The sequence below is a fragment of the Lolium perenne genome, chromosome 3, assembly GCF_019359855.2.
Source record: "Lolium perenne isolate Kyuss_39 chromosome 3, Kyuss_2.0, whole genome shotgun sequence".
NCBI classification, from domain to species: Eukaryota; Viridiplantae; Streptophyta; class Magnoliopsida; order Poales; family Poaceae; genus Lolium; species Lolium perenne.
The window spans coordinates 347,188,118-347,215,009 of NC_067246.2; the positions used below are offsets into that span (position 1 = coordinate 347,188,118).

Consider the following 26,892-nt stretch of genomic DNA (forward strand, 5'->3'; position numbering starts at 1 on the left):
GGCGCGGCCTAAAAAAAAGATACAAGATAATTCAATACAAGTTAATTGGCACATAATTATAATTAAACGACATTATAAACTTTTCATTAGATCAGACAATAACCTCTGACATAATAACCAAAAAGAACTGTGGTTTCCTAGGGGCCTTTTTTGCAGCATTGTTTATGTCGGCACTTAAGCTCCAGCTCCTTCGGGAGAAGCCACAGCCGAAAAGAAATCAGACTTTGTTAAGCTCTACATTGCATTAAATGAATTCACTACCAGATGATCAGACCGTAAACCCCGGTAAATGAAATGACTCATGCCTTCAGTACTCTCGAAACACAGCGTTACACTTGATTTATCTAGGATATGGATCTGTAATTGTAACCCCATTCAAAGAAATGTCCTCTTCTAACATGAAATTAGAATTAGCTGTAGCTCTGGGCAAAGAATGCAGGTCCTTCAAGCTCCCAAAGAAGAATGCAGGTTCCTCAGGTGGCTGAAGCTCCATGTTGTCCCTAGTTAACATGAAAATGACAGTGGATATCTCAGGCCTGTCGCCAGGGTCCGCTTGGACACACATCAACCCGATATGTAGATATCGCAGCTGGTGGTTTTGAGTATGTTCGTCGAGTGTATGGTCCATCATTTCTATGATTGATCCTTTTCTCCAGTGATTCCACACCTGTTAGTTTATTATTTACAGCATGTTAGTCAAAACCTGAGATATGCATGATAGCATGCTCATATGAGTGTGATACTGAATTGAAATGGGATGAGCAATATAGTTGAGATGATGAGGAGAAGCATTTTGGCACTCGGCAGCATATGCTCTCAGATTTTGAAATGAGTTTTAAACGTAGTTTAAGCTGCTAAAATATTTGGGGAAAAAATTTGCGTGTTCATCTCGATATTCTATTGGATCACAAAGCCGTTTCAATAAAAACTGATACCATTTTCGAAAAAAAAAACACTGATATTTTTTTGTCGTGTGTACAAAAGATAAAATTTGTTGCTAAAAAGTGGCTTTTCGTTAGACATTTCATCATCTTTTCTACAAAATTTGGCATGCGCACATAGAATGTACGCATCAATTTTTTGTTCGGAGTTTTTTAACATTTAAAAAATACGATGGCAGGATCATAAATACCCAAGATTAAAAGTGGGTTTCGGAGATGATACTGAAGTAAAATCAGCACGCACTTCGGTGAGGAGATTCACATTGTTGATGTCATCAGACCAGCACTCCCTTCTCCTAGTAACAATTTGCAGGACCAATACACCGTAGCTGAAAATATCAATCTTGGGTGACACACGTTGTTGATAAACGTACTCCGGAGCCATATAACCTCTGTAGAGGATGTTAAATGTTTAATGCTCTGCGATTCCTGGAGGTTTTATGCTTTTATAGACGTGAGCTTACGGTGTTCCAGCAACTCCAGATGTCATGGTATGTGTGTGACCTTCTCCTAGCAGCCTTGCCAACCCAAAGTCAGCAATTTTGGGTTCCATGTCATCATCAAGAAGAATGTTGTTAGGCTTCAGATCCCGGTGGATAATCCTCATGCTCGAGTCCTCGTGAAGATACAATATTCCCTTGGCAATACCAAGAATGATGTTGTACTGTTGCTCCCAATTTAGTATGTGCCCCTCTCTAGTATCTGATTCAACCCAACTTATGTTAGGTACATTGTCAACATACAATTTTAAGTTTGATAGTGATAGTATTTAAGGTATATCAATGTAGCGAGTCGGTGACTGCAGAAGTCAGTGTAATGGAGAGGAAAAAATACCTGATAGAAAGTTGTCAAGGCTCCCGTTCTTGATGTATTCATAAACAAGAAGTGTGTCATCCCGACTCGAGTAAAAACCATGTAAGCGAACAAGGTTCTTGTGCTGAAGTTGTGCCAACAGCAGCACCTCATTGTGCAGCTGGTGCAAACCATGCCCAGCTGTTCCCAGAAGTTTCTTTACTGCTATGTCCTGCCCATCTGGGAGTGTCCCCTAAAACATTTTACAGATAAATCAGTTGTGCTACTACTTCTACTAGCTGACCTAGCTTATTTAGTTAACTACCTTGTACACTGCGCCGAAACCACCTTCTCCGAGTTTATTCCTCTGCGAGAAGTTTTCAGTTGCCTCTTGTAGCGCAGGCAAATCAAAGATGACGCACTGCGCACTCGAAATTTTCTTGAATGCTGGTTTCAAATGGCAGGAATGTAACGGTAACATTAAATGGTAAATAAATTCCAGATCTCGATCTTTAGGAGTTAAATGCCACTCACGGTTGTCGTGCTCGGTTGTCTTAGTCCTTGTCCTGGAGCGAATGAACACAAGAACCGAGAGAATCGATATCAATACAAGGGAGCAGACAATGCCCACAGATATCCCCGCTGCATTTGTCTTTTTCTTCGTCTCTGCACACCAAACATATTTGAAGTCTAAAATTAGACACTAGTTCTTGATACAAAACCAAGAAGGGGACCAATTGAGAGTGTGCGACGTACGTACCTGCTGCTCCGGGGGTCTCTGGACTGGTAGGAGGTGGCGCCTGAAGCTGCAGCATGGCCTGGCCCTGGTAGAGTGGCGGAACGCTATACCTCAGGTCGCACCACTGCGCACGTGATGCAACCCATATGGGTTTGGACTTGCTCAGCTTCACTTTTATCTGCTTAAGGAGCTGACCGAAGCAACCGCTGCACTGCGCCGGCGTCAAGAGCGGCACACACTGTGCGAGCGCGTAGATCCTGGGGTCGAAGGCAACCTCGCCCGTGGCGAAGTACTTCTTGGCGGTCGAGTTGCTGGAATCAGCTGCCAGTGCGCGGCTAGACACAGCGGCGAGGATGGCTGTGGCCGCGGCGCTGAACCTGGCAACCGCGACTGCCGGAACGATGTCGTCAGCCGTTCTAGTTAGGGAGCTTGTGACGGGATTTGGAAGAAAGCAAGCAGCTTCGATCAGTTGTGACCAGCTAGCGGCCGGAATAACTGTAGGTAGCGGTACTAGAAACTAGAAAGAAACAGAGAGTGAAATTCCCGGGTGGTACCTAATCTCGTCGACCTGCCACTGTTGGGCGTTGAGGAAGTCCAAGAACTGGCGGTTGGCGAAGCGGAGCACGCAGTTGTCCTCGTACATGGTGGCGCCCGTCATGTTGGGGCAGTTCTCGACGGCGACATGAAACGCTATCGCCACGCAGGCGGCGCAGGACGAGGCGTTGGCGTCCCCGCGGCAGAGCGCCATCGCGTAGGCCGGACTCGCCGTGCCGGCGGAAAGAGTAGCGAAGCCGGTTGGCGTGGAGGAGGCGTTGGCGGGGAGCGCCGCCGCGAGCAGGTCCCGGTTCGCCGGAAAAGAGCTGCTGGGTGCCAACCTGCTGCTGGTGTCGCAGATGCTGTCCTCTACCGGACGAGCTGACGGCAGTACGAGCAGGAGAGTGAGCACGGGGAGGATCCCGTAGCCGGCGACGGCGAGCATCGCGCGCGCAGGGTGCGTCGCTTGCTTTTTCCACGAAATACGCCTCCGCGGGGCTGATGTCCCCTCTCGTAGGCCTCCACCAGATTTTTCATATGTGGAGTCGCACGAGTTGGAGCTTATCCCAGTTCTTTAATCATACTACTGTACCGAGTGATGTGCTGATGGCAAATTACTTAGTTTACGAGGGAAGACCGTTCAGCACAAGATTAAGAATGGGGCGAATAGCTCAGACACGACGTTTTTTTATGGAAATTGGCTGGGAAGCGACGTTGTTGAACGAAATAGCTCTCGTACGACGGTTGTGAGCATCAAAATAGCCACGACCCATCACGGGTGATGAAACGGCCATTATCAAGATTAAGAATGGCCATGATCAAGAAGACCGCTCAGCGTCGCTGGGCACGCTGGAGTCACCGGCGGCTGCTTCTTCAGCGCAGAGGTCACCGCGAGCCCATCCAAGCTTGGTCGCCGTGCAGCCATCCTTTACCGGAGCCACCCATATACTGGTCACCAGCTAATCCGTGTAGAACAAGAGAGATTGTTGGCCTAATAGCGGTGAATGTTGTATTGAGCCTTGGGGCAAGTATATAAAGGGTACAATCCTTGTAGGTTAGGAAGGCTCTCGTAGAGAAAAAGTAGATTTAGATTACATATTTTAGACTACCAAATACGAGTTAGTTTACGAGGGAAGACCCTTCACCACAAGATTAAGAATGGCCATGATCAGCGTCGGTGGCGGCTGCTTCAGCGCGGACTCCCGCGAGGGTCACCGCTAGCCCATCCCAGCTTGGTCGCCGTGCAGTCATGGTCCACCACCTGCGCCTGGGCCACATTTGCCAGAGCCGCCGATATACTGGCCACCACCTCCTCCGTGTAAACTAGTAGAAAAACGCTGATCTATACCAGTTTCAGAGGGCCATTTGCACCGGTTTCTCAACCGGTATAAAAAATCCGGTACAAAAGGCCCCCCCTTTCGTACCGGTTCCTTACGAACCGGTATTAATGTCGCCTCCACGTGGGCGCCCAGGAGAGCGACGGCGAGGGAGCTTTGGTACCGGTTTGTATTACAAACCTGTACCAAAGGTTGGCTACCGCGGCAGGAAATATGCATGAATCTCTGCCGTGGCAGAGAATTCACGGTTTAGGGTTTTTGCAGCGGTTTAGGGGTATCGGAGCGTTTCATATCACGTCAATGCACCAGAAATGCGTTTGGGTTTACGTAGTACATGAAGATCAAGGTGATGCATATCAAGTTGGTGCATATAATATAAACCACATTTAATTGCATAAGTAGTACTCTTCGATGCATATCAAGTCGATGCACCAGAATAAAGTAGTACATGCATGAAGATCGATCTTCATGCGTAGTGGTACTCTCCGAGGCATACTATCTATTACATGTACCATAGTGATACACTCCGAGTCGAACTATATATACACAAAGCAATCGAGGAGCGGGGAAAGATCTTTATGCATAGTGGAACTCTCCGGATGGTGGTATGACTTCCCGAAGGAAAAATCCCGCCAATTCCTCGCCAATTGCTTTGAAGCGCTCCTCGATTGAGATCTTCTCCCTCTTTCTTCTCAACTGTAAAAGAATAAGATACAAATGAATACATGAGCTATGTGTGTGTGTATATATATGTATATATCAAATCACAAATCAAACAACTTATGGTAACAAAATAAATTTGTGAATATTGTTTTCGTACCTCTTTATTTCTTTCATTATTCGCTCTCTCGCTGACAAGGTATTAACTTGTCAATGCCTACAAATAGTAGACTAGAGTTTTGTTTGATGTAGAGGGCAAGTAGATCTCGAAGGTTTCAGCCGAAAAGTACTCGACGAAATAAAACTAGGGTTTGCTCAACAATGATTCGATGATCTTTCTCGTCCCTCGACCCCCCCTTATATATGAGGCGGAGCTGAGGGATTCGTATTGTACAAGCTTACAGAGTCCGGGGAGGTTTCTAACTCATCCCGCAAGATTACATACAACACCTCCTATTACAACTCTAGCTTTCCTTAATAATATCTTTGGGCTTCCGATTCTTCTTATTCTTCGAGTTAGTGGGCCTTCAGTAAACCCCGGGTACTATCTTCGGCAGGCCCATTGGGGATGCCTATGTCAGTAGCCCCCGAGATTTTGCTTGAATCGTAGAGTCAGGGAAAATCTCCCCTGTTTATTTTTACTCGACAACTTTAACTTGTCTATATTTCTTCACACGAACTTCTATATTGTACAGGGATAATGGTAGTTGGGGCTAGTTCATCTGACGGATCAGGTACTAGTTAACTGCTCTAGTGGCAATCCGCAAAAACCTACTTCAAAATCACGTCCCTGGACATGATCTCGGGATACTGGTGTAAACTTCGACAGGTGCCGCTTAAGGTCTTACCATTCTGTCGAGTCCCAGTCAAATTTATCGGGTACCTAACGCGTCCGTTAGGATTTTTCTTCGTATCTGTTGATACGGATAAAAGTATCAAACCGCCGTCACAGACGGTGCCACGCCGCACAGAACGGATCTGGGGTCTTACCTTCGCAGTGTTTTGCGGCATTCAGAATTTATTCGCAACTTTTGGCGTTCTGAGAATATATTTGTCGAGTGCTTATTCGGCTGTTGGAATAGCACATTTCATCGAGTCAATTTCTGACTTATATTGCTCTCCCGATGGGAGTATATGTAGAGTTATCTTTATAACTCGAAATATGCTCCTTCTTCCTTCCTTTACTTTCTTTTTTTCTTTTTTTTTTCTTGATAACTTTCATCGGGCACGCGAACAGCGTTCCCGATGGGAGTAGCCCCCGAGGCTACAACCAAGGACTTGTGCTTGGTTGTAGACTCAACATTTTAGTGCACCTTGTCGCTATATTGTCATTCTTTCTCGATATTTTCTTCTTTTTATCTCTCGGGTGCGCGAACAGCGCTCCCGATGGGAGTAGCCCCCGAGGCTATGAACAAAAGCTTGCGTTTGATCATAGGCTCCCGCAATTTCTATATTGTCATACTCGAAATTTACTTTTTTCGAAGTAGCCCCCGAGCATTTGGGCAAAAACTTGTATTTGATCAAAAGCTCCCGAAGTGTTCAATAACTTCTCCTGTCGTCAATCCTCTTTTATTTTTCTTGTCGAAATTTTCTACCTTGGTCGAAGTTAATTCATCGCTGTTAATAGTCGTAATTTTTCTGCCTTGTGTGTCCATTGTTTCCACCACGTTGACACGTCGTGCAAGTGGGGGACACACGTCCTCCGCTTTTTCTGGCACACGTACCATAACTCCTCCACTGTAAAATACTGTTTTACCCTTGCTCCTACGTGGCTATCATCTGCTGCACAATTTTTCCATCGAACGGTCCGCTGTTTCGCCGCACCTCTATATAAGATCTCCTTCTTCTTCTTCCTCGAGCACTTCCGCTCGCGCCGTTGCTGTACTCCCCTCTGCAAATCCTCCTGCGCTCCATAATTCTCTAAGCTCTGCACTGCTGCGCCATTGTTGATGCCTCCGCGCCGCTTGACCAGGCACAGCACGCCGGAATCCTCAATGGCTGCCGCGGATCTGGGAACCGCGGAGTGGGAAAGATCCAAGCTTTCCGCTCAGGACACCAACCTTCTGAAGAAGCTAGGGCTCAGCAAGAAGCCCAACGCACTGCGCTTTCCTAGTGAGGAGAGCTACCCAACCCCTCCAATGGGGTACCGGCTAAGTTTCATCGACCACCTCATCCGCGGTCTTTCCGCCCCCATTCATCCTTTTCTCCGCGGACTGCTTTTTGTTTATGGTCTGCAACTTCACCACTTGACCCCCAATTCGATCCTCCATATTTCTATCTTCATCACCCTCTGCGAAGCCTTTCTTGGCGTCCAGCCTAACTGGGCGCTATGGAAGCGCATTTTTTTCTGTCGCCGTAATGGCTCTCTGATACATCTCAAACGTATCTATAATTTCTTATGTTCCATGCTACTTTTATGATGATACTCACATGTTTTATACACATTATATGTCATTATTATGCATTTTCCGGCACTAACCTATTAACGAGATGCCGAAGAGCCAGTTGCTGTTTTCTGCTGTTTTTGGTTTCAGAAATCCTAGTAAGGAAATATTCTCGGAATTGGACGAAATCAAAGCCCAGGTTCCTATTTTTCCACGAAGCTTCCAGAACACCTGAGGAGATACGAAGTGGGGCCACGAGGTGGTGCCACACCAAGGCGGCGCGGCCAAGGGGGGGCCCGCGCCGCCCTGTTGTGTGGCCCCCTCGTGAGCCCCCCCTGACCTATCTCCTCCGCCTACTTAAAGCCTTCATCGCGAAACCCCCAGTACCGAGAGCCACGATACGAGAAAACCTACTGAGACGCCGCCGCCGCCAATCCCATCTCGGGGGATTCTGGAGATCACCTCCGGCACCCTGCCGGAGAGGGGAATCATCTCCCGGAGGACTCTACACCGCCATGGTCGCCTCCGGATTGATGTGTGAGTAGTTCACCCCTGGACTATGGGTCCATAGCAGTAGCTAGATGGTTGTCTTCTCCCCATTGTGCTTCATTGTCTGATCTTGTGCGCTGCCTATCATGATCAAGATCATCTATTTGTAATGCTACATGTGTGTTTGTTGGCATCCGATGAATAGAGAATACTATGTTCACTACAACAAGACCCCCCCTACAACAACGCATTTATCTGTATCTAAATGCCAATATGGGCGTTGCTAGGGTCTCTACCAACGGATAATGATGCATTGCGTTTTTGGGTGTTGCAAGGGTATGATGCAACGCATATAAGTCCGTTGGTAACCATTATATAAAGCATTGCAAAGTGGCAACGGATGTCAAGCAACTGTAGTATCCGTTGGTACATAATATATGCGGATTGAATAATTTATATCGATTTTTTTATTTGGTGGCTTTGCAGCTTCAAATATTACTGTCTTTTTTCCTCATCAAGATAATATATACTTAATACATTCATACGACGACAACGCAAAAATTGCAGAATATGAATGCATTGCATGAAGAAAATTTTCTTTATTTATAGTTAAAATCACCATCCGTACATGAAAATTATCTTAAGAGTACACATCTTACAATCCCACATCATGATATGATATTCTATCTAATCCTATATATGTTCCTTCTCGTTCTCTGACTTGTATTGTGGCATTTAATTTGAATGTAGCAGTCCTTGCTGATCTTTTGGTCCTGTAAAAAGAAAGTTTCCATTTTTAGAATTGATGTGGAAGAAAACAGTAGGCAAAGGGTATAGGAAATTCTACTACCTACTTGCTCAAGTACTCACCATTCGAAAATGTCAAAGTACATAAATATATTTGAAACATGGGATATCTTCACGATGCAAAGCACTAATCTGCATGTTTCTTTTCAGGATATACTTACATATAAAGTACAGTCAATTAAAAAGTGAAAGCAAAATATATATTGTACATCTTTGTTTATGATACCTTCAATTCACATCCACATGTTGCTTGGAATTTCTTTAACACCTCATAGAATTCCAAAGCTAAGTCACACAAGATAATTTGTGCTACCCCTTGAATTTAAAACAGCCCACGCCATCTAGATGTCAAGTCGGTAGCACACAGATCAAAAGACAAATGAAATACAGAAAAAGAAGTAACTATGATAAAGATATGAAAGGATTGGTTTAACAACCGATCAGAATCATCTAGTGGGCATAAGCAGTAGTTCACATATATCTGAGGAGTAGATTAGTAAACATTAACACAACTATAGGAATACATCGGGGAGCATTATAGCTTACCCACTAGCTCGAAGATATTCAGTTATTTATGAGTTGCCCCTGCAAAAAGAAGAGTCGAGGTGCACCAATATGAGCATGTCAAAATAATATAACAATGACATCACACATTGATCAGCAGTCAGTACTACTTGTCCTGCCGTAATAAAAGGAACATATAATGGTACCATGCTTTATGTTATTCTTTAGAAATGATAGACTTTTTAGTACATACTGGATTAGAGCATAATATGGCAAGCAAAACTGCAGTGTCATTTCTCATCTATGATGCAGAAATTATGCTGCAATGGTCTAGATTCATGTGACTAAAATCAGCTACATAAATTTTAGAAAAATAATAGAAGCAAAAGATCATCCTTGTAATGCACTTCTTGATCATAATATCATATACACACAGAAAAGTGCAATAGACAAAAACAAGTTGTACATATTAGGATATAGCGACAATAATGCTTCACTTGCTCGTGGGTTGCCCACCTCTAGCCCTCTCTAATCATCTACTATGAGCAATGAAGCCATGTGAGTATACGAAGGGTAAAGAAATAAATCTATTCATTCTCTCTTTAAAAGAAAAAAGGGAACATTCAAGCTGCATATATGACAGGGCAATTAACACTTACAGACTGCATTTTAATTAGGATATGAATTGATAAATTAGTTTCTATCATAAACTTAAGATATCTGTACAAGCCGAAAGGAGGAGATAGTAATTCTTATGTAACTTTTTTTCCAAATAAATCATGCTTAACAGGAAACCTGCAAGCTGCACACATCATTATTATAGCCGACTAGGAAACCCGTAAGCTGCACACATAAGGTACTAAAATTTCTTTAACTGAGTACAATATTGAGTCAATCTGAAATAGTAAAAAACCTCGAGTCCTTCCGTCATGTCCCCTGATTATAATCGCTTCTTTCTAGCTCAAATTATGCAGATTCAAGCACAAGAAGCATGAGAGGAAATGCTTAATACAAGAGATTAGTGAAAAGCGGCAATGAATTGGTAACTAGCTTGAACCACATAGGCACAAAAAGTTCAGTTCGTCGGGTACACATGAAGGGAGTAGACTGAATTTTTTATTCTTTCTGCAGTTCAGTTCGAGTGGTGTTTCTCTATATATTGTAACATGCTGGACACATCGTGTATTTCTTAAGTCAACGCAAATCGCTATTGTTGCTTCAAACTGAAAAATATAGCTAATCCGACGATCTGATAAGAAAACACTGATTAGTGATGGGGGATTACTCAATTTCTGTTCAAACCTCAGCTAGCAGCGTAGCAGCATTATCCATCGACCACACCCAGCCTACCACGTCTTACATCATGTAACTGTAGATTAGAGAAACACCAAGAGAAGGACTAACCTTGTCGTCTTACACAGAAGCAAAATCGGCAGGACAGGAGCGACGCCTGGTGACGGCAACTGACAGCGTACTGAGGTGGTGGCTAGGTGTTGGGCGTCCGGTGCTCGTCTGGTTCGCGCGATCCCCGATGTCGGCGTGGGAGTAGAACGGATGCACATTCATCAGGATCATCACCAAGAGTGAGAAACGGGTCGATCCGCCGCCCACGAGTCCTGCGACGAGGACCATCGGCATCCCCTCGACGACGCTGACGAAGGTGGGCGAGATGCAGATGCGTTTGGATGGGACATTGGAGAGGACACTGAGGGAGGAGTGGGGCGGCGGCAGGAGGATGGTAGATCGAACTAGGGGAGATCTCGTTATCAGATTGCAGTTGTAGGACTTTGTGGGAATGGGAGTAGATTAGGCCGAAATTTCCTCCACCGTGAATTACTTTGTAAAACATATCAAAAAATAACTTTTCGTGTAGGCGGCAATAGTTCCCGCTGCTGGAGCCAATATTTTCTACTACCCGCGTGGTTTCCAACTTTTTATTATCAAATCACGTACTAGGGAACGGATGCAAAGGGCATGGCATATATCTGTATCTATGATTGAATTTTACAACGGATATCCAAAGGGTTGTAAATCAAGTGTTGTTGTAGGATGGTTTTTCTTGTAGTGGTTATGTTGATTATCAATCTATGTGTTGTTTATGATCTTGCATGCTCTCCGTTGCTAGTAGAGGCTCTGGCCAAGTCATTGCTTGTAACTCCAAGAGGGAGTATTTATGCTCGATAGTGGGTTCATGTCTCCGTGAATCTGGGGGAGTGACAGCAACCTCTAAGATTATGGATGTGCTGTTGCCACTAGGGATAAAACATTGATGCTATGTTCGAGGATATAGTTATTGATTACATTACGCACCATACTTAATGCAATTGTCTGTTGTTTACAACTTAATACCGGAAGGGGTTCGGATGATAACCTGAAAGTGGACTTTTTAGGCATAGATGCATGCTGGATAGCGGTCTATGTACTTTGTCGTAATGCCCAATTAAATCTCACAATACTCATCATGTCATGTATGTGCATTATCATGCCCTCTCTATTTATCAATTGCCCAACTGTAATTTGTTTACCCAATATGCTATTTCTTATGGGAGAGACACCTCTAGTGAACTGTGGACCCCGGTCCATTCTTTTACATCGAATACAATCTACTGCAATACTGTTTCTACTGTTTTCTGCAAACAATCATCATCCACACTATACATCTAATCCTTTGTTACAGCAAGCCGGTGAGATTGACAACCTCACTGTTTCGTTGGGGCAAAGTACTTTGGTTGTGTTGTGCAGGTTCCACGTTGGCGCCGGAATCCCTGGTGTTGCGCCGCACTACATCTCGCCGCCATCAACCTTCAACGTGCTTCTTGGCTCCTACTGGTTCGATAAACCTTGGTTTCTTACTGAGGGAAACTTGCTGCTGTACGCATCACACCTTCCACTTGGGGTTCCCAACGGACGCGTGCTGTACGCGTATCAAGCTAAATTTCTGGCGCCGTTGCCGGGGAGATCAAGACACGCTGCAAGGGGAGTCTTCACATCGCAATCTCTTTACTTTGTTTTTGTCTTGCTTTATTTTATTTACTACTTTGTTTGCTGCATTATATCAAAATACAAAAAAATTAGTTGCTAGTTTTACTTTATTTGCTATCTTGTTTGCTATATCAAAAACACAAAAAAATTAGTTACTTGCATTTACTTTATCTAGTTTACTTTATTTACTACTGCTAAAATGGGTAATCCGGAAGTTGAAGTTCGTTCGTTTAAACAACAAGGGGGAGAATGTTTAAAAGATGCTTGGTATAGAATTAATGATGCTCATAATAGGTGCACTAAGAAACACTCCACCATTATCCTACACAGAAATTTTTATGTTGGTATCTCTAGTTGGAATAGGTATGTCCTTGATTGTCTCGCGGGAGGTAATTTCCTAGGTACTCCGGCTTTAGAAGCTAGTTGCATTATTGAGAGTCTATTTGGAAAACCACCTATTAATGAAGTGAAAACTGAAATCTCTCTTGAAAATATTATGAAAACGATAGAGATCATAGAGCAAAACTTTCCGAGTATTGAAACTAAATTGGGAATACTATTCAGTAGCACTAACAAACTTGATGAATCTCTAGGAGGAATTAATGAGAGAATTTCTATCTTAGAAACTTGTGCTACTCATGATAATCAAACCCATAGGATAAATAAACTTGAAGAAGCTATGGGAATTTTGGGTTCAACTTTTTCTTCTCTTAATTACAGGGAGAAAGCTTATGTGGGTAAGGAGCAAAAGTTTATGTATGTCTCTAAGGTGCCTAAACCAAAAAAATATTATTATAGGCCTAAAGTTGACAAAGCCCTTAATACCACTACAGATGGGGGAGCTAATGATATAATGCTTCATCTCTCGATAATACTTGATACACACTTTCTGCGCCTAGCTGAAAGGCGTTAAAGAAAAGCGCTTATGGGAGACAACCCATGTTTTTACTACAGTAATTTTGTTTTATATTTGAGTCTTGGAAGTTGTTTACTACTGTAGCAACCTCTCCTTATCTTAGTTTTATTGCATTGTTGTGCCAAGTAAAGTCTCTAATAAAAGTATGATACTAGATTTGGATTACTGCGCAGAAACAGTTTTCTTTGCTGTCACGAATCTGGGGCTAAGTCTCTGTAGGAAACTCAGAAAATTATGCCAATTTACGTGAGTGATCCTCAGATATGTACGCAACTTTCATTAGTTTTAAGTTTTTTCATTTGAGCAAGTCTGGTGCCTGTTAGAAATTCGTCTTTACGAACTGTTCTGTTTTTGACAGATTCTGCCTTTTATTTTGCATTGCCTGTTTTGTCATGCTTGATGGATTTCTTTATTCCATTGACTTTCAGTAGCTTTTTGCAATGTCTAGAAGTATAAAGAATGATTGTGTCACCTCTGAATATGTGAATTTTAATTGTGCACTAACCCTCTAATGAGTTGCTTTAAGTTTGGTGTGGAGGAAGTTTTCAAGGATCAAGAGAGGAGGATGATATACACCATGATCAAGGAGAGTGAAAGCTCTAAGCTTGGGGATGCCCCGGTGGTTCACCCCAGCATATATCAAGAAGACTCAAGCGTCTAAGCTTGGGGATGCCCAAGGCATCCCCTTCTTCATCGACAACATTATCAGGTTCCTCCCCTGAAACTATATTTTTATTCTGTCACATCTTATGTACTTTGCTTGGAGCGTCTGTTTGTTTTTGTTTTTGTTTTGTTTGAATAAAATGGATCCTAGAATTCATTGTATGGGAGAGAGACACGCTCCGCTGTTGCATATGGACAAGTATGTCCTTAGCTTTACTCATAGTATTCATGGCGAAGTTTCTTCTTCGTTAAATTGTTATATGGTTGGAATTGGAAAATGATATATGTGGTAATTGGTATAACATCTTGAATAATGTGATACTTGGCAATTGTTGTGCTCATGTTTAAGCTCTTGCATCATATACTTTGCACCTATTAATGAAGAAATACATAGAGCATGCTAAAATCTGATTTGCATGTTTGGTTTCTCTAAGGTCTAGATAATTTCTAGTATTGAGTTTGAACAACAAGGAAGATGGTATAGAGTCTTATAATGTTTACAATATGTCTTTTATGTGAGTTTTGCTGTACCGGTTCATACTTGTGTTTGTTTCAAATAACCTTGCTAGCCTAAACCTTGTATCGAGAGGGAATACTTCTCATGCATCCAAAATCCTTGAGCCAACCACTATGCCATTTGTGTCCACCATACCTACCTACCACATGGTATTTCTCCGCCATTCCAAAGTATATTGCTTGAGTGCTACCTTTAAAATTTCCATTCTTTACCTTTACAATATATAGCTCATGGGACAAATAGCTTAAAAACTATTGTGGTATTGAATATGTACTTATGCACTTTATCTCTTATTAAGTTGCTTGTTGTGCGATAACCATGTTTCTGGGGACGCCATCAACTATTTCTTTGTTGAATATCATGTGAGTTGCTATGCATGTCCGTCTTGTCTGAAGTAAGAGAGATCTACCACCTTATGGTTAAGCATGCATATTGTTAGAGAAGAACATTGGGCCGCTAACTAAAGCCATGATCCATGGTGGAAGTTTCAGTTTTGGACATATATCCTCAATCTCATATGAGAACATTAATTGTTGCCACATGCTTATGCATTAAAGAGGAGTCCATTATCTGTTGTCTATGTTGTCCCGGTATGGATGTCTAAGTTGAGAATAATCAAAAGCGAGAAATCCAATGCGAACTTTCTCCTTAGACCTTTGTACAGGCGGCATAGAGGTACCCCATTGTGACACTTGGTTAAAACATGTGTATTGCAATGATCCGGTAGTCCGAGCTAATTAGGACAAGGTGCGAGCACTATTAGTATACTATGCATGATGCTTGCAACTTGTAAGATATAATTTACATAACTCATATGCTTTATTACTACCGTTGACAAAATTGTTTCTTGTTTTCAAAATAAAAGCTCTAGCACAAATATAGCAATCGATGCTTTCCTCTTTGAAGGACCATTCTTTTACTTTTATGTTGAGTCAGTTCACCTATTTCTCTCTATCTTAAGAAGCAAACACTTGTGTGAACTGTGCATTGATTCCTACATACTTGCATATTGCACTTGTTATATTACTCTATGTTGACAATATCCATGAGATATACATGTTACAAGTTGAAAGCAACCGCTGAAACTTTATCTTCCTTTGTGTTGCTTCAATGCTTTCTACTTTGAATTATTGCTTTATGAGTTAACTCTTATGCAAGACTTATTGATGCTTGTCTTTAAGTACTATTCATGAAAAGTCTTTGCTTTATGATTCAGTTGTTTACTCATGTCATTTACCATTGTTTTGATCGCTGCATTCATTACATGTGCTTACAATAGTATGATCAATATTATGTTGGTAGCATTGTCACTTAAGAAATTATCTTTGTTATCGTTTACCTACTCGGGATGAGTAGGAACTAAGCTTGGGGATGCTTGATACGTCTCAAACGTATCTATAATTTCTTATGTTCCATGCTACTTTTATGATGATACTCACATGTTTTATACACATTATATGTCATTATTATGCATTTTCCGGCACTAACCTATTAACGAGATGCCGAAGAGCCAGTTGCTGTTTTCTGCTGTTTTTGGTTTCAGAAATCCTAGTAAGGAAATATTCTCGGAATTGGACGAAATCAAAGCCCAGGTTCCTATTTTTCCACGAAGCTTCCAGAACACCTGAGGAGATACGAAGTGGGGCCACGAGGTGGTGCCACACCAAGGCGGCGCGGCCAAGGGGGGGCCCGCGCCGCCCTGTTTTGTGGCCCCCTCGTGAGCCCCCCTGACCTATCTCCTCCGCCTACTTAAAGCCTTCGTCGCGAAACCCCCAGTACCAAGAGCCACGATACGAGAAAACCTACTGAGACGCCGCCGCCGCCAATCCCATCTCGGGGGATTCTGGAGATCACCTCCGGCACCCTGCCGGAGAGGGGAATCATCTCCCGGAGGACTCTACACCGCCATGGTCGCCTCCGGATTGATGTGTGAGTAGTTCACCCCTGGACTATGGGTCCATAGCAGTAGCTAGATGGTTGTCTTCTCCCCATTGTGCTTCATTGTCTGATCTTGTGAGCTGCCTATCATGATGAAGATCATCTATTTGTAATGCTACATGTGTGTTTGTTGGGATCCGATGAATAGAGAATACTATGTTATGTTGATTATCAATCTATGTGTTGTTTAAGATCTTGCATGCTCTCCGTTGCTAGTAGAGGCTCTGGCCAAGTCATTGCTTGTAACTCCAAGAGGGAGTATTTATGCTCGATAGTGGGTTCATGTCTCCGTGAATCTGGGGGAGTGACAGCAACCTCTAAGATTATGGATGTGCTGTTGCCACTAGGGATAAAACATTAATGCTATGTTCGAGGATATAGTTATTGATTACATTACGCACCATACTTAATGCAATTGTCTGTTATTTACAACTTAATACCGGAAGGGGTTCGGATGATAACCTGAAAGTGGACTTTTTAGGCATGGATGCATGCTGGATAGCGGTCTATGTACTTTGTCGTAATGCCCAATTAAATCTCACAATACTCATCATGTCATGTATGTGCATTGTCATGCCCTCTCTATTTGTCAATTGCCCAACTGTAATTTGTTTACCCAATATGCTATTTCTTATGGGAGAGACACCTCTAGTGAACTGTGGACCCCGGTCCATTCTTTTACATCGAATACAATCATCGCAATACTGTTTCTACTGTTTTCTGCAAACAATCATCATCCACACTATACATCTAATCCTTTGTTACAGCAAGCCGGTGAGATTGACAACCTCACTGTTTCGTTGGGGCAAAGTACTTTGGTTGTGTTGTGCAGGTTCCACGTTGGCGCCGGAATCCCTGGTGTTGCGCCGCACTACATCTCGCCGCCATCAACCTTCAACGTGCTTCTTGGCTCCTACTGGTTCGATAAACCTTGGTTTCTTACTGAGGGAAACTTGCTGCTGTACGCATCACACCTTCCACTTGGGGTTCCCAACGGACGCGTGCTGTACGCGTATCACTCTCCAAATGTCGCCTATAATATAGGCGGCGTTATAATTTCTGTTCGGCCCACTGTCGATTACTTCGACGTCAAACTCCCTGACTCGGTTCAAGGGTGGCGCAAGAAGTGGTTGTACATTCAAGAGGAGAACGATGGATGTGCTGAAGACAACATCCCTCCTTTTGACGGCGCCGAGAGAATTCTTCGCCGCCGCTCCTGGGACGCGGAAGCTACCGAAGAAGAAAGAACAGCGACTGAAGCTCTGATGGCTCGTATCCACGAGTTGCAAAATACTCGCGGCAAAGAATTATCAGGCATCCAAATCACAGCCTATTTTCTAAGGACCAGAGTGCAGCCTCTTCAGGCTCGCAAACACCCTCTCTGGAAGTATTCTGGCGACACGGACGTTGATCGGTTGTCGACGAATTTAGAGGTCAAGGATTTAAAAAAACTTGTCCGAAAAATCTCGTCTCTCAGCAAAAAAGATCCTGTCCCTTCTTCGTGTCGCGTAAAACCATTTAGCTCCACCAATCAACTTCCCAAGGTAAGCTTTGTCGCTTGATTTGCTATTGCTTTGCTATCTTTATTTTTACTGTCCTACTTTTTGACATCCTCCTCTTTTTTTTTGTATAGAACCATCCAAATCTCGTCTCGCTCCCTCCCCTTCCTGAAGGTGGAGAAGTCGAGGAAAGGGCTATCCTTGCCGACGATAACCAAGATGCCCCCTCGTTTGTAAATGAACCGGTAGATTCTCGAAAATCTGCGGGTTCCTCCGAAAAGGAAGCTGCCTCCGAGGGCACGACGTCGGCACAATCTCCTCCTCCTGCTGTTTCCCCAAGGAACAAAAGGAAAAGGAATGACGCCGAGGATTCCGGCACCTCCAAAGCCGAAGAAGTTGATCCTTCACGTCAGAAGGTAGCTTATGATCCATACCTTGGATCCCTCATCAGCTCGCAAGTTGTCTTTATTTCCCCGCATCTTTGTACTCGACGTTTTTTTGTCTATCTTGCTTTTTATGCTGTCGTCTTTTATTCACAGTGATGATGAGGAAGAATTACCAACTCTTGACGTGGCTGCTCGAACGAGCTCGTCACGTACTTTAGTTGTTTCGGAGATGCCAGCTGAAGGAGAGAAAACTTCGCCTCCTCAACTAAACGTTGGCGCTCCCACTCCACCTTCGAGCCCTCTTGTCCCTTCACCAAAAAGGACAAGGGTGGAAACAAATCGTGGAGCTTACCCTTGAATTGGGTAGCTCCTCCAATTCGTTCTTGGATGACGTAAGTCCCAAATTTGCTTATCTATATTTCCTCTTGTTCTCTTCTTTTATGCCTTCATATTTTTCCCATACCGACGTTTTCTTTCTTTGTCTTTCTTTGACAGCCTATGGTCAAAGAACTTCTTCGTATCGGTACCCAATTTGTTGGGTACCGTGAGTATGCTAGCAAGACTCAAGGTAATAATTTTTTTTTCTATGACACCTGCTTTTCGATTTCCTGCTCCTGCTTTGCTTGTATTTTTTGACGACTTCTTGATTATTGTGGCAGAGAGACTTGCAGAAGCCAACAAGCTTGTCGACACCCTTGCTCAAAAACTAGAGCGGAGTGAAATGGCTCGCAAGAAGGCTGATCTTGATGCTAGCCAAGCTAAAGCAGAGGCTGAGGAGGCCATGGCCAAAGCTGCTGATGTCGAAGATCTGCAGAAGAGGCTGGCTGACGCCGAAACTGCTTTGAATGAACACAAGGCCTCCCAAGCTACTCGTGAAAAGGCGATCACCAAGCGCTTGATCGCGCAGAATCGGCGCTTTGTCGGTAATTTTATCGTACCCTTCTTTCTTTTTCTTTTCTTCTTTTTTTTTAAGATTAATATTTCCTTCCTGCTGTCGACTAACACGTATTTTCCTCGGCAGCCAAAACAAACCAATAATTTGAGCTTGAAGATCCTGACGATGATCCTCTTCTGGACGCACTCTCTTTCCTAGAGTTTCACGGAACTGAAGTTCGCGAGGGCATAGAACATGCTGACGCAGGTTTATCAAAGCTGTTCCCCTACTTCTTCCCCAGGAAAGAGGAGCCCAAAACTTTTCTTGCTCTTGCCAAAGAGTTTTATTCGTCAGAAGATCTTGGACTGAAGATGCGCCAAGAAAACATGAAGGTTGCTGTCGAAAGCACTGTTGCCTTGGTCGCGGACAGCCAACAAACTGTCGACTGGACGAAAGTTGGTGCCACCGAGCAGATAGAACAAACGAAGTGGCGTTCGTTGATCAAGGCAGCTAAGCCCAACACGAAGAAAATCCTGGCCTATCTCGGGATCAAGCCAGCTTCGACTCCTAGCTCATCAAAGCCGGAGGTCTAGTTGAACGCCTTCTCTTTTTCTTTCTTTTGTTTTTGATGATGTCGCCAAAGTAGTTATTTGGCGACACGTACTCCATTAGCTCCGCTGTAATGCCTTTGTAAATATTCCGAAAGATTAATGAAAACTCTATCTTGCTTGTTGATTGATGTGGACTTTTTTGTTAAATTTCAGTTGGTATTTGATAACTATACTCCGTCTTCCGCTCCTTCCAATGTTTCGCCTTCTCCTTCTCGCTCGAGGAGAACTCTTGCTAATACTGCACCTGTCGAAGATTCCTTGCCGCAAGAATTGGATGAACTTCGGCAGCAACTTCAGTATGCAAAGAAGCAAACACTTGTGATGATGGAACAGTCTCGTAAGGCATCTGAAGCCGAAAAAATTGCGCTTCAGCAAGCTCGCGAGGCCGTGGCTGCTAAGGAAATCGCTGCTTCCGAGGCTGAAAAGGCAACTACTCGAGAAAATTTCATGCTCGAGTTAATGAATGAAGCCAGCGCGGATATGTCGGGTATGCTTGTCGCATCCTCCCCTTTTTTTTATAAGACCACGATACCTTCCGTCTTCATGCTACGTCTCTTAAAAATTTCTGCTCTGTTGTTTGATAGGTTCCTTTATTGATGCTGCTGCCGAAGAAGAGAGGGTAAATACTAGGACGAACCTCCTTGTTAACCTTGCCCTTGACCATGGTTCTCTGTTCTGGGCTACCCCAGAGAGGAGCCAACAGATTGTCAGATTTCAGGATCGCACCTCTCAAACTCGCGACTTCCTTGACTTCTGTACCAGGACCCTGTCTATGGTTTATAACTCCATGTTTCCTCGGAACGTTCAGCCACAAACTCTTCCCGAGCTAATGGGGAGATTTAAGGATCCCCACAAGATCCATGGTTTTGTCAAAGCTCAACTGGTAGCTGGCGCCAGGTTTGCCCTTATCATGCTTCAGATCTGCCACTCGAAGCTTGACCTGACCCAAGTTGTTGCGAAAGTTCATGAGAAGGTAAGACGTCGAAGAGTTGGTGTCGACCAAATTAACACGAAGGTTTCGCCTGTAGCCGAAGAAATGATTGAAGACCTTCTTCGGATGGATGCCGACTTTTTTGCAGACGGTCATTATGCTGATTTTCTTGGTGCTGCTCCCGAAGAAGGCAGAATTACCCTTGATAACATATTGAATCACGACTAATTATTTTTCTTTGGTAGACGACTCTTCTTTGTAAACCACGATTGTGATTATATTGTGAAGTAATCATCATATTTCTATATTTGTCTAGCCCCCGAGTGTTTCGGTGGCTATCTTCTGTATTTGTGTATTGTGAGGTTTTGAACCAAGGCATTTATTCAATATGTAGTTTTGGCGAGTATCAGCCCCCGAGCTTATTTGTCGAGTACTATTTTGTATTTTTATTGACTCGCGAGGTATTTTAATACCAAGGCGAGGCTTTCTTTTTTCGAAGAACTATATTGAAATTCGTCGGGCCTGAGCCTTTGAGCGTGTCGATGAAGAAGAGCTATATTGTCACTATCTTTATTATATTGCAGCACCGCGAGCCCGCCTCATTAAAAACCTTTCCCGGCCCCACTCGGTGCCCCGAAAAAGGAAAAGAGTGCGTCTGAAAACTCGCGGGCGTTTCAGTACATTGAACTTTTACAAGGACTATATTTCGACTCTAGGCGTAGAACCGCCTGAGTTGCGCCACGTTCCAGGGGTTTTGCTCCTCCACCCCTGTCTTCTTGTCCTTTATCCTGTATGCTCCTCCTCCGATTACTTCCGTGACGATGTAAGGGCCAAGCCATGGTGACTCGAGCTTTTCATGACTTTTTTGCGTGAGCCGAAGAACTAGGTCTCCCACCTGAAAGGATCTTGGCCGCAAACGTCGACTGTGGTAATTCTTCAAGTCCTGTTGATATTTGGTTACTCGAGAGAGTACTTCATCTCTAGCCTCATCGAGTGCATCGACGTCATCTTCTAACGCTTTTCTCGACACCTCTTCGTCGTATTCCACGACTCATGGAGAATCGTGCTCTATCTCAATTGGCAGTACTGCTTCCGCTCCATGGACCAAGAAGAACGGAGTTTCTTGTGTCGCGGTGTTTGGTGTTGTTCGTATGCTCCATAATACACTGGGCAGCTCCTCTGGCCAGGTGTATCGAGCTTTCTCCAATGGTGCTAATAAGCGTTTCTTGATGCCGTTGCAGATTATTCCATTGGCTTTCTCGACTTGACCGTTGGTCTGCGGGTGCGCAACCGACGCAAAGTGTAGCTTGATACCCACTTCTTCGCAATAATCTTTAAACTCGTGGGATGTGAAGTTACTGCCATTGTCCGTGACGATGCTGTGGGGCACTCCAAATCTGAAGACGAGACTTTTTACGAATTTAACTACGGATGCCCCGTCTGGTGAGTTTATCGGCTTTGCTTCTATCCACTTTGTAAATTTGTCGACAGCTACCAGCATATACTCCTTTCCTCCTGTCCAAGATTTGTGTAACTTTCCCACCATATCGAGGCCCCATTGAGCAAAGGGCCAAGACAAAGGTATTGGCATCAGCTCTGCTGCCGGGGAGTGAGGTTTTGCGGCAAACCTCTGGCACGCATCGCAGGTTCTTACTATCTCCTTTGCGTCTTCTATTGCTGTCAACCAATAAAATCCAGCTCGAAAGACTTTGGCAGCAATAGCTCGGCTACTCGCGTGGTGACCACAAATTCCCTCGTGTACATCTTTCAGGATCATCCTTCCTTCTTCTGGTGTGACGCACCTCTGTAGTACTCCCGAAATACTTCGTTTGTATAGTTCCCCTTTGACCACAGTAAAAGCTTTAGATCGTCTAATAACTCGCCTTGCTTCGACTGGATCGTCGGGTATTTCCTTCTTCAGGATGTATGATATGTACGTCTGCATCCATGGTATTTGTATCATCATGACCAGGTCCTGATCTTCTTCTTCATCTTCCGCTAGGTTTTCTTTGGTAGCCCCCGAGGGTTTTTTCTCTTTCTTTTTTGGGTTTGTCGACTTCGTAGATCTCTCTGCTATCTCTTCCCAAAATACACCTGGCGGAACTGCAAGGCATTGCGACCCGATGTTTGCGAGAACGTCGGCTTCGTCATTGCTCAATCTGCTGATATGACTTACTTCGCATCCATCGAACAATTTCTCGAGCTCGTTGTAGACTTCCTTGTATGCTATCATGCTATCGTTGACTGCGTCGCATTGGTTCATGACTTGCTGAGCTACTAGCTGTGAGTCGCCAAAGATTTTTAGTCGAGTTGCACCGCAAGCTTTCGCCATCTTCATCCCATGTATGAGGGCTTCGTATTCTGCCTCATTGTTAGACGCGTTTGGGAACGTCATCCTCAGGACATACTTCAACTTGTCACCTTCTGGTGATACTAGCATCACGCCTGCGCCAGCTCCTTCTAATCTCTTGGACCCGTCAAAGTTCATGGTCCAAGTTCTCGATAAATCCGGTGGTCCTGTATTTTGCAGCTCCATCCATTCTGCGATGAAGTCTGGTAGAATCTGCGACTTGATTGCTTTTCTTTTTTCATACGTGATGTCCCGAGGGGAAAGTTCTATTCCCCAAAGGGAGACACACTCCGTAGCCTCTGGATTGTTGAGTATATTTGACAAGGGAGCCTCATTGACCACTATGATCGGGTGTGCCAAAAAATAGTGCCGCAATTTCCTTGCGGTTGTGAATACTCCATACGCTAGCTTTTGATACTGAGGGTATCTCTGTTTTGAAGGCGATAAAACTTCGCTGACGAAGTATACTGGCCTCTGTACTCCATGGAGTTTTCCTTCTTCCTCCCTTTCGACGACAAGTACCGTGCTTACCACCTGAGGCGTGGCCGCAATATACAGCAACAGAGGCTCCTTCTCTTTTGGCGCCACCAAGATTGGGGGTGTCGAGATTTTGCGTTTGAGATCTTCGAAAGCCCTGTCCGCCTCTACGTTCCATTGGAACTTGTCTCCTTGTTTGATCAAGGCGTAAAATGGTAACGCCTTTTCTCCAAGCCTGGCGACGAATCTGCTTAAAGCTGCGACTCGCCCGGTTAACTGCTGTACTTCTTTCAGCTTTGTTGGCTTCCTCATTGTTACGATGGCCTGTATTTTTTCGGGGTTTGCTTCAATCCCTCTTGCTGAAACTAAGAACCCGAGAAGTTCTCCCGCAGGGACGCCAAAAGAGCATTTTGTCGGGTTCAGCTTGAGACAGAACTTATCGAGGTTGTCGAAAGTTTCCTTTAAATCCTCAATTAGAGTGTCACCTTTTTTGGATGTTATGACGACATCGTTGATGTATACTTGTACATTTTTTCCGATTTGCTCTGCTAGGCACTTCTGCATCATCCGCTGATATGTTGCTCCCGCGTTTTTCAACCCGAAGGGCATTGTTCGATAGCAGAACATGCCGTAAGGGGTGATGAACGCTGTTTTCACCTCATCATCTTCTTTCAATCTAATCTGGTTATAACCAGAATAGGCATCCAGGAAGGAAAGACGTTCACATCCTGCCGTGGAGTCGATAATTTGATCGATCCTTGGGAGGGGAAAGTGATCCTTTGGGCAATGTTTATTAAGACACGTAAAGTCGACGCACATGCAAAGGACCTTCGTGTTTTTCTTCGGCACCAGCACTGGGTTAGCTACCCATGTGGCCTCTGTATGTATTTCTTTGATGAAACCTGCTTCTCTGAGTTTGTTAATTTCCGACAGCATAGCCTTGCGGTTTGGTTCCGAAAAACGCCGCAGAGGTTGTTTGATTGGTTTCGCGATTGGATCCAAGTGTAGGTGGTGCTCGGCAAGTTCCCTGGGTACTCCTGGCATGTCAGCTGGACACCATGCGAAGATTTTCCAGTGCTCACGGAGGAACTCGACGAGCGCGCTTTCCTATGCGAGGTCCATGTTATTTGCAATGGACGTCGTTTTCTTCGGGTCTGTCGGGTGAATCTGTACTTCCTTGGAATCCTTTGCTGTGTTGAAGGTTGACTCCTTGCTAGGCCTTCCCACGTCTGGTAGCAAGTCGTAATCTGTCGTGAGTCTTGACTCCATATACCCCGCTTGCATCCCGAAGGTTTCTGAGAGTCGATGAAAATCCTTATCACATTTATCGGCAAGCGAAAAACTTCCTTTAATTGTGATTGGCCCCTTAGGTCCAGGCATCCTCCACAACAGGTATGTGTAATGTGGTACTGCCATAAACCTAGCGTATGCTGGGCGCCCCAACAGAGCGTGGTACTGTGATGGGAAATCCACGACTTCAAACTCCAACCTTTCAATCCTGTAATTCTCTCGGGTGCCAAACTGAATGTCGAGATTGATCCTCCCCAATGGGTAACTTGGCTTCTCTGGTGTGATGCCATGAAAACGCGTATCCGTTGGTTTGAGGTTCGCCAAGGATATGTTCATCTTCCTTAGTGTATCTGCATACATAAGGCTTAGACTGCTTCCTCCGTCGATGAAAACTCGAGATACATCGAATCCTGCGATCACTGCTGGCAAAATTAGTGCTGATTGCCCTGGTCGAGGAACTTGCTGCGGGTGATCCGCAATTGTGAACCCAATATCTTGTCCCGACCAATTGAGATACTCGACTGTTGGTGGAGGCATCTTCTCTGCCATGAACACCTGCCGCGAAATTACTTTCTGAGCTCTGTTGGATGGTCTGCCTTTCTGAATCATCGAGACCGCTCCATGGGAGTTAGGGTCGACATATGGTGGTGGTGCTGGTGCTGCCGCTATTCTGAGCTGGTGTCGATTTTCTTCCGTAATTGCGGGAGGAGGTGGTAGGTGGATCTCACTCCTAGGTCCTTGGGGATTTCGACTTGCTGCCTGAGCATGGGCTTGCGCGGCAACCCTCATCATTGCTTGAAAATGTTGACAGTCTTTCTGTAGATGTCCTGACTGCCTTACCCCATTGTTGTCGACGAAGAAGTGCATCTGGCACGGACCGTTCATCATATCTTCAGGGGTCACAAAGGGCCTCTGAAACCTAGTTATCTCTATTGCTTCCTCCGGCGCCTGATCGAAACCCAGCCGAGATTTGGCCAGGTGGATCATAACTCGAAAATCGAGAGAATCGTCGCCTGCCCTGATAATTTCGACTGCGGTCCTCCTCCGGTGACCTATGTCGCTTATTGTGCACAGCGTCTTCGCCATCTGCCCATTTATTTGCTATCTACATCAATGCTGATACTGTTTTTGGGTTAGTTCTCCCCAGATCCTCCACGAAATCTCCTCGTCGGACTCCTGCAACAAACGCATCTATGGCTCTCTCGTCAGATATGTTCTCTGCCGAGTTTTTGATTATGTTCCACCTTTGGATGCACTTCCTCATTGATTCATCATGCTTCTGTCGACACGATCTCAACTCCTCGAGTGTCGCAGGCTTTTTGCAAGTAGACCGGAAATTCTTGATGAATATGTCCTCGAAATCTGTCCAGCTATCGATGGAACCTACAGGAAGCTTCTTTATCCACGATCTTGCGGCTCCACTCAAGTGCCTTCAGGATTTAAGCTACCCGATAATTTCAAAAAATTCGACGGATTGCAGGATCCTGAAGATTGGCTGGTAGATTACCTCGAGACAGTGAAATTAATTGGCGGCACAAGTGCACCTGAATGCTCTGCATTGCCGTTGCCCTTGTGCCGCCAATTAATTTCACTGTCTCGAGGTAATCTACCAGCCAATCTTCAGGATCCTGCAATCCGTCGAATTTTTTGAAATTATCGGGTAGCTTAAATCCTGAAGGCACCCGAGTTTTTCGGACCCTTCTAGTAAAACATGGTAGCCCACACATGTCCTCTTCCGCTATATCTGGAGAGTGGCGATGTTCCCTTCTATGTTGTCGTGCCCTGTCTACCCTTGCCTGAGTTTCTGCGTCCCTTGCTTCGCCTGTTCTTTCGGGAGCTGCTGCTACAACCGCGGGTCGTGGACTATTTTGCCTTGCTGATCCTTCGGGGGGCGTTGATGCGAACGCTGTTCCCATGGCTCCAACACCTTCCATGGCCATATTATACAATGCTTCCCTTGGATCTCCAGGAGGTGGCCTAGATGCGAGGATAAAGGCTTGTGTCGCCATATACCCAACTTCCGGTGTTTTGGGAATGACATTTCCCCTCGTGTCTATTGACATAAAGGACATGTCGAGGTTTTGAACTAGATTCTCTCTTTCTGCTTCAGGTATGTTTTGCAACCTTGACCTTGCCTTGTTCCGAGCTTCTCTGTGACTATCTCCCGAAGTTCCTGAATGTCGACTGAGGTCTGCCCTTCGCCTGCTTGACGCGGAAGCTGCCTCCTTTCTTCTGTTCAGATCAGCTGTCTGTTTCTCCAATTCCCTTCCA

The 26,892-nt window shown here is 44.5% G+C and overlaps 1 protein-coding gene across 1 annotated transcript; it reads right to left on the reverse strand.

Moving 5' to 3' along the window:
* Positions 1 to 286: 286 nt before the first annotated feature.
* On the reverse strand, positions 287 to 3,619 carry LOC127346139 (cysteine-rich receptor-like protein kinase 6). The gene is made up of 8 exons (XM_051372676.2): positions 3,027 to 3,619; positions 2,494 to 2,900; positions 2,268 to 2,399; positions 2,059 to 2,180; positions 1,776 to 1,986; positions 1,406 to 1,643; positions 1,186 to 1,333; positions 287 to 667 (listed from the first exon to the last, which is right to left on the reverse strand). The coding sequence occupies exons 1-8, from the start codon at positions 3,449 to 3,451 to the stop codon at positions 341 to 343; spliced, it is 2,010 nt and encodes a 669-aa protein (XP_051228636.1). The 5' UTR covers positions 3,452 to 3,619; the 3' UTR covers positions 287 to 340.
* Positions 3,620 to 26,892: the final 23,273 nt, after the last annotated feature.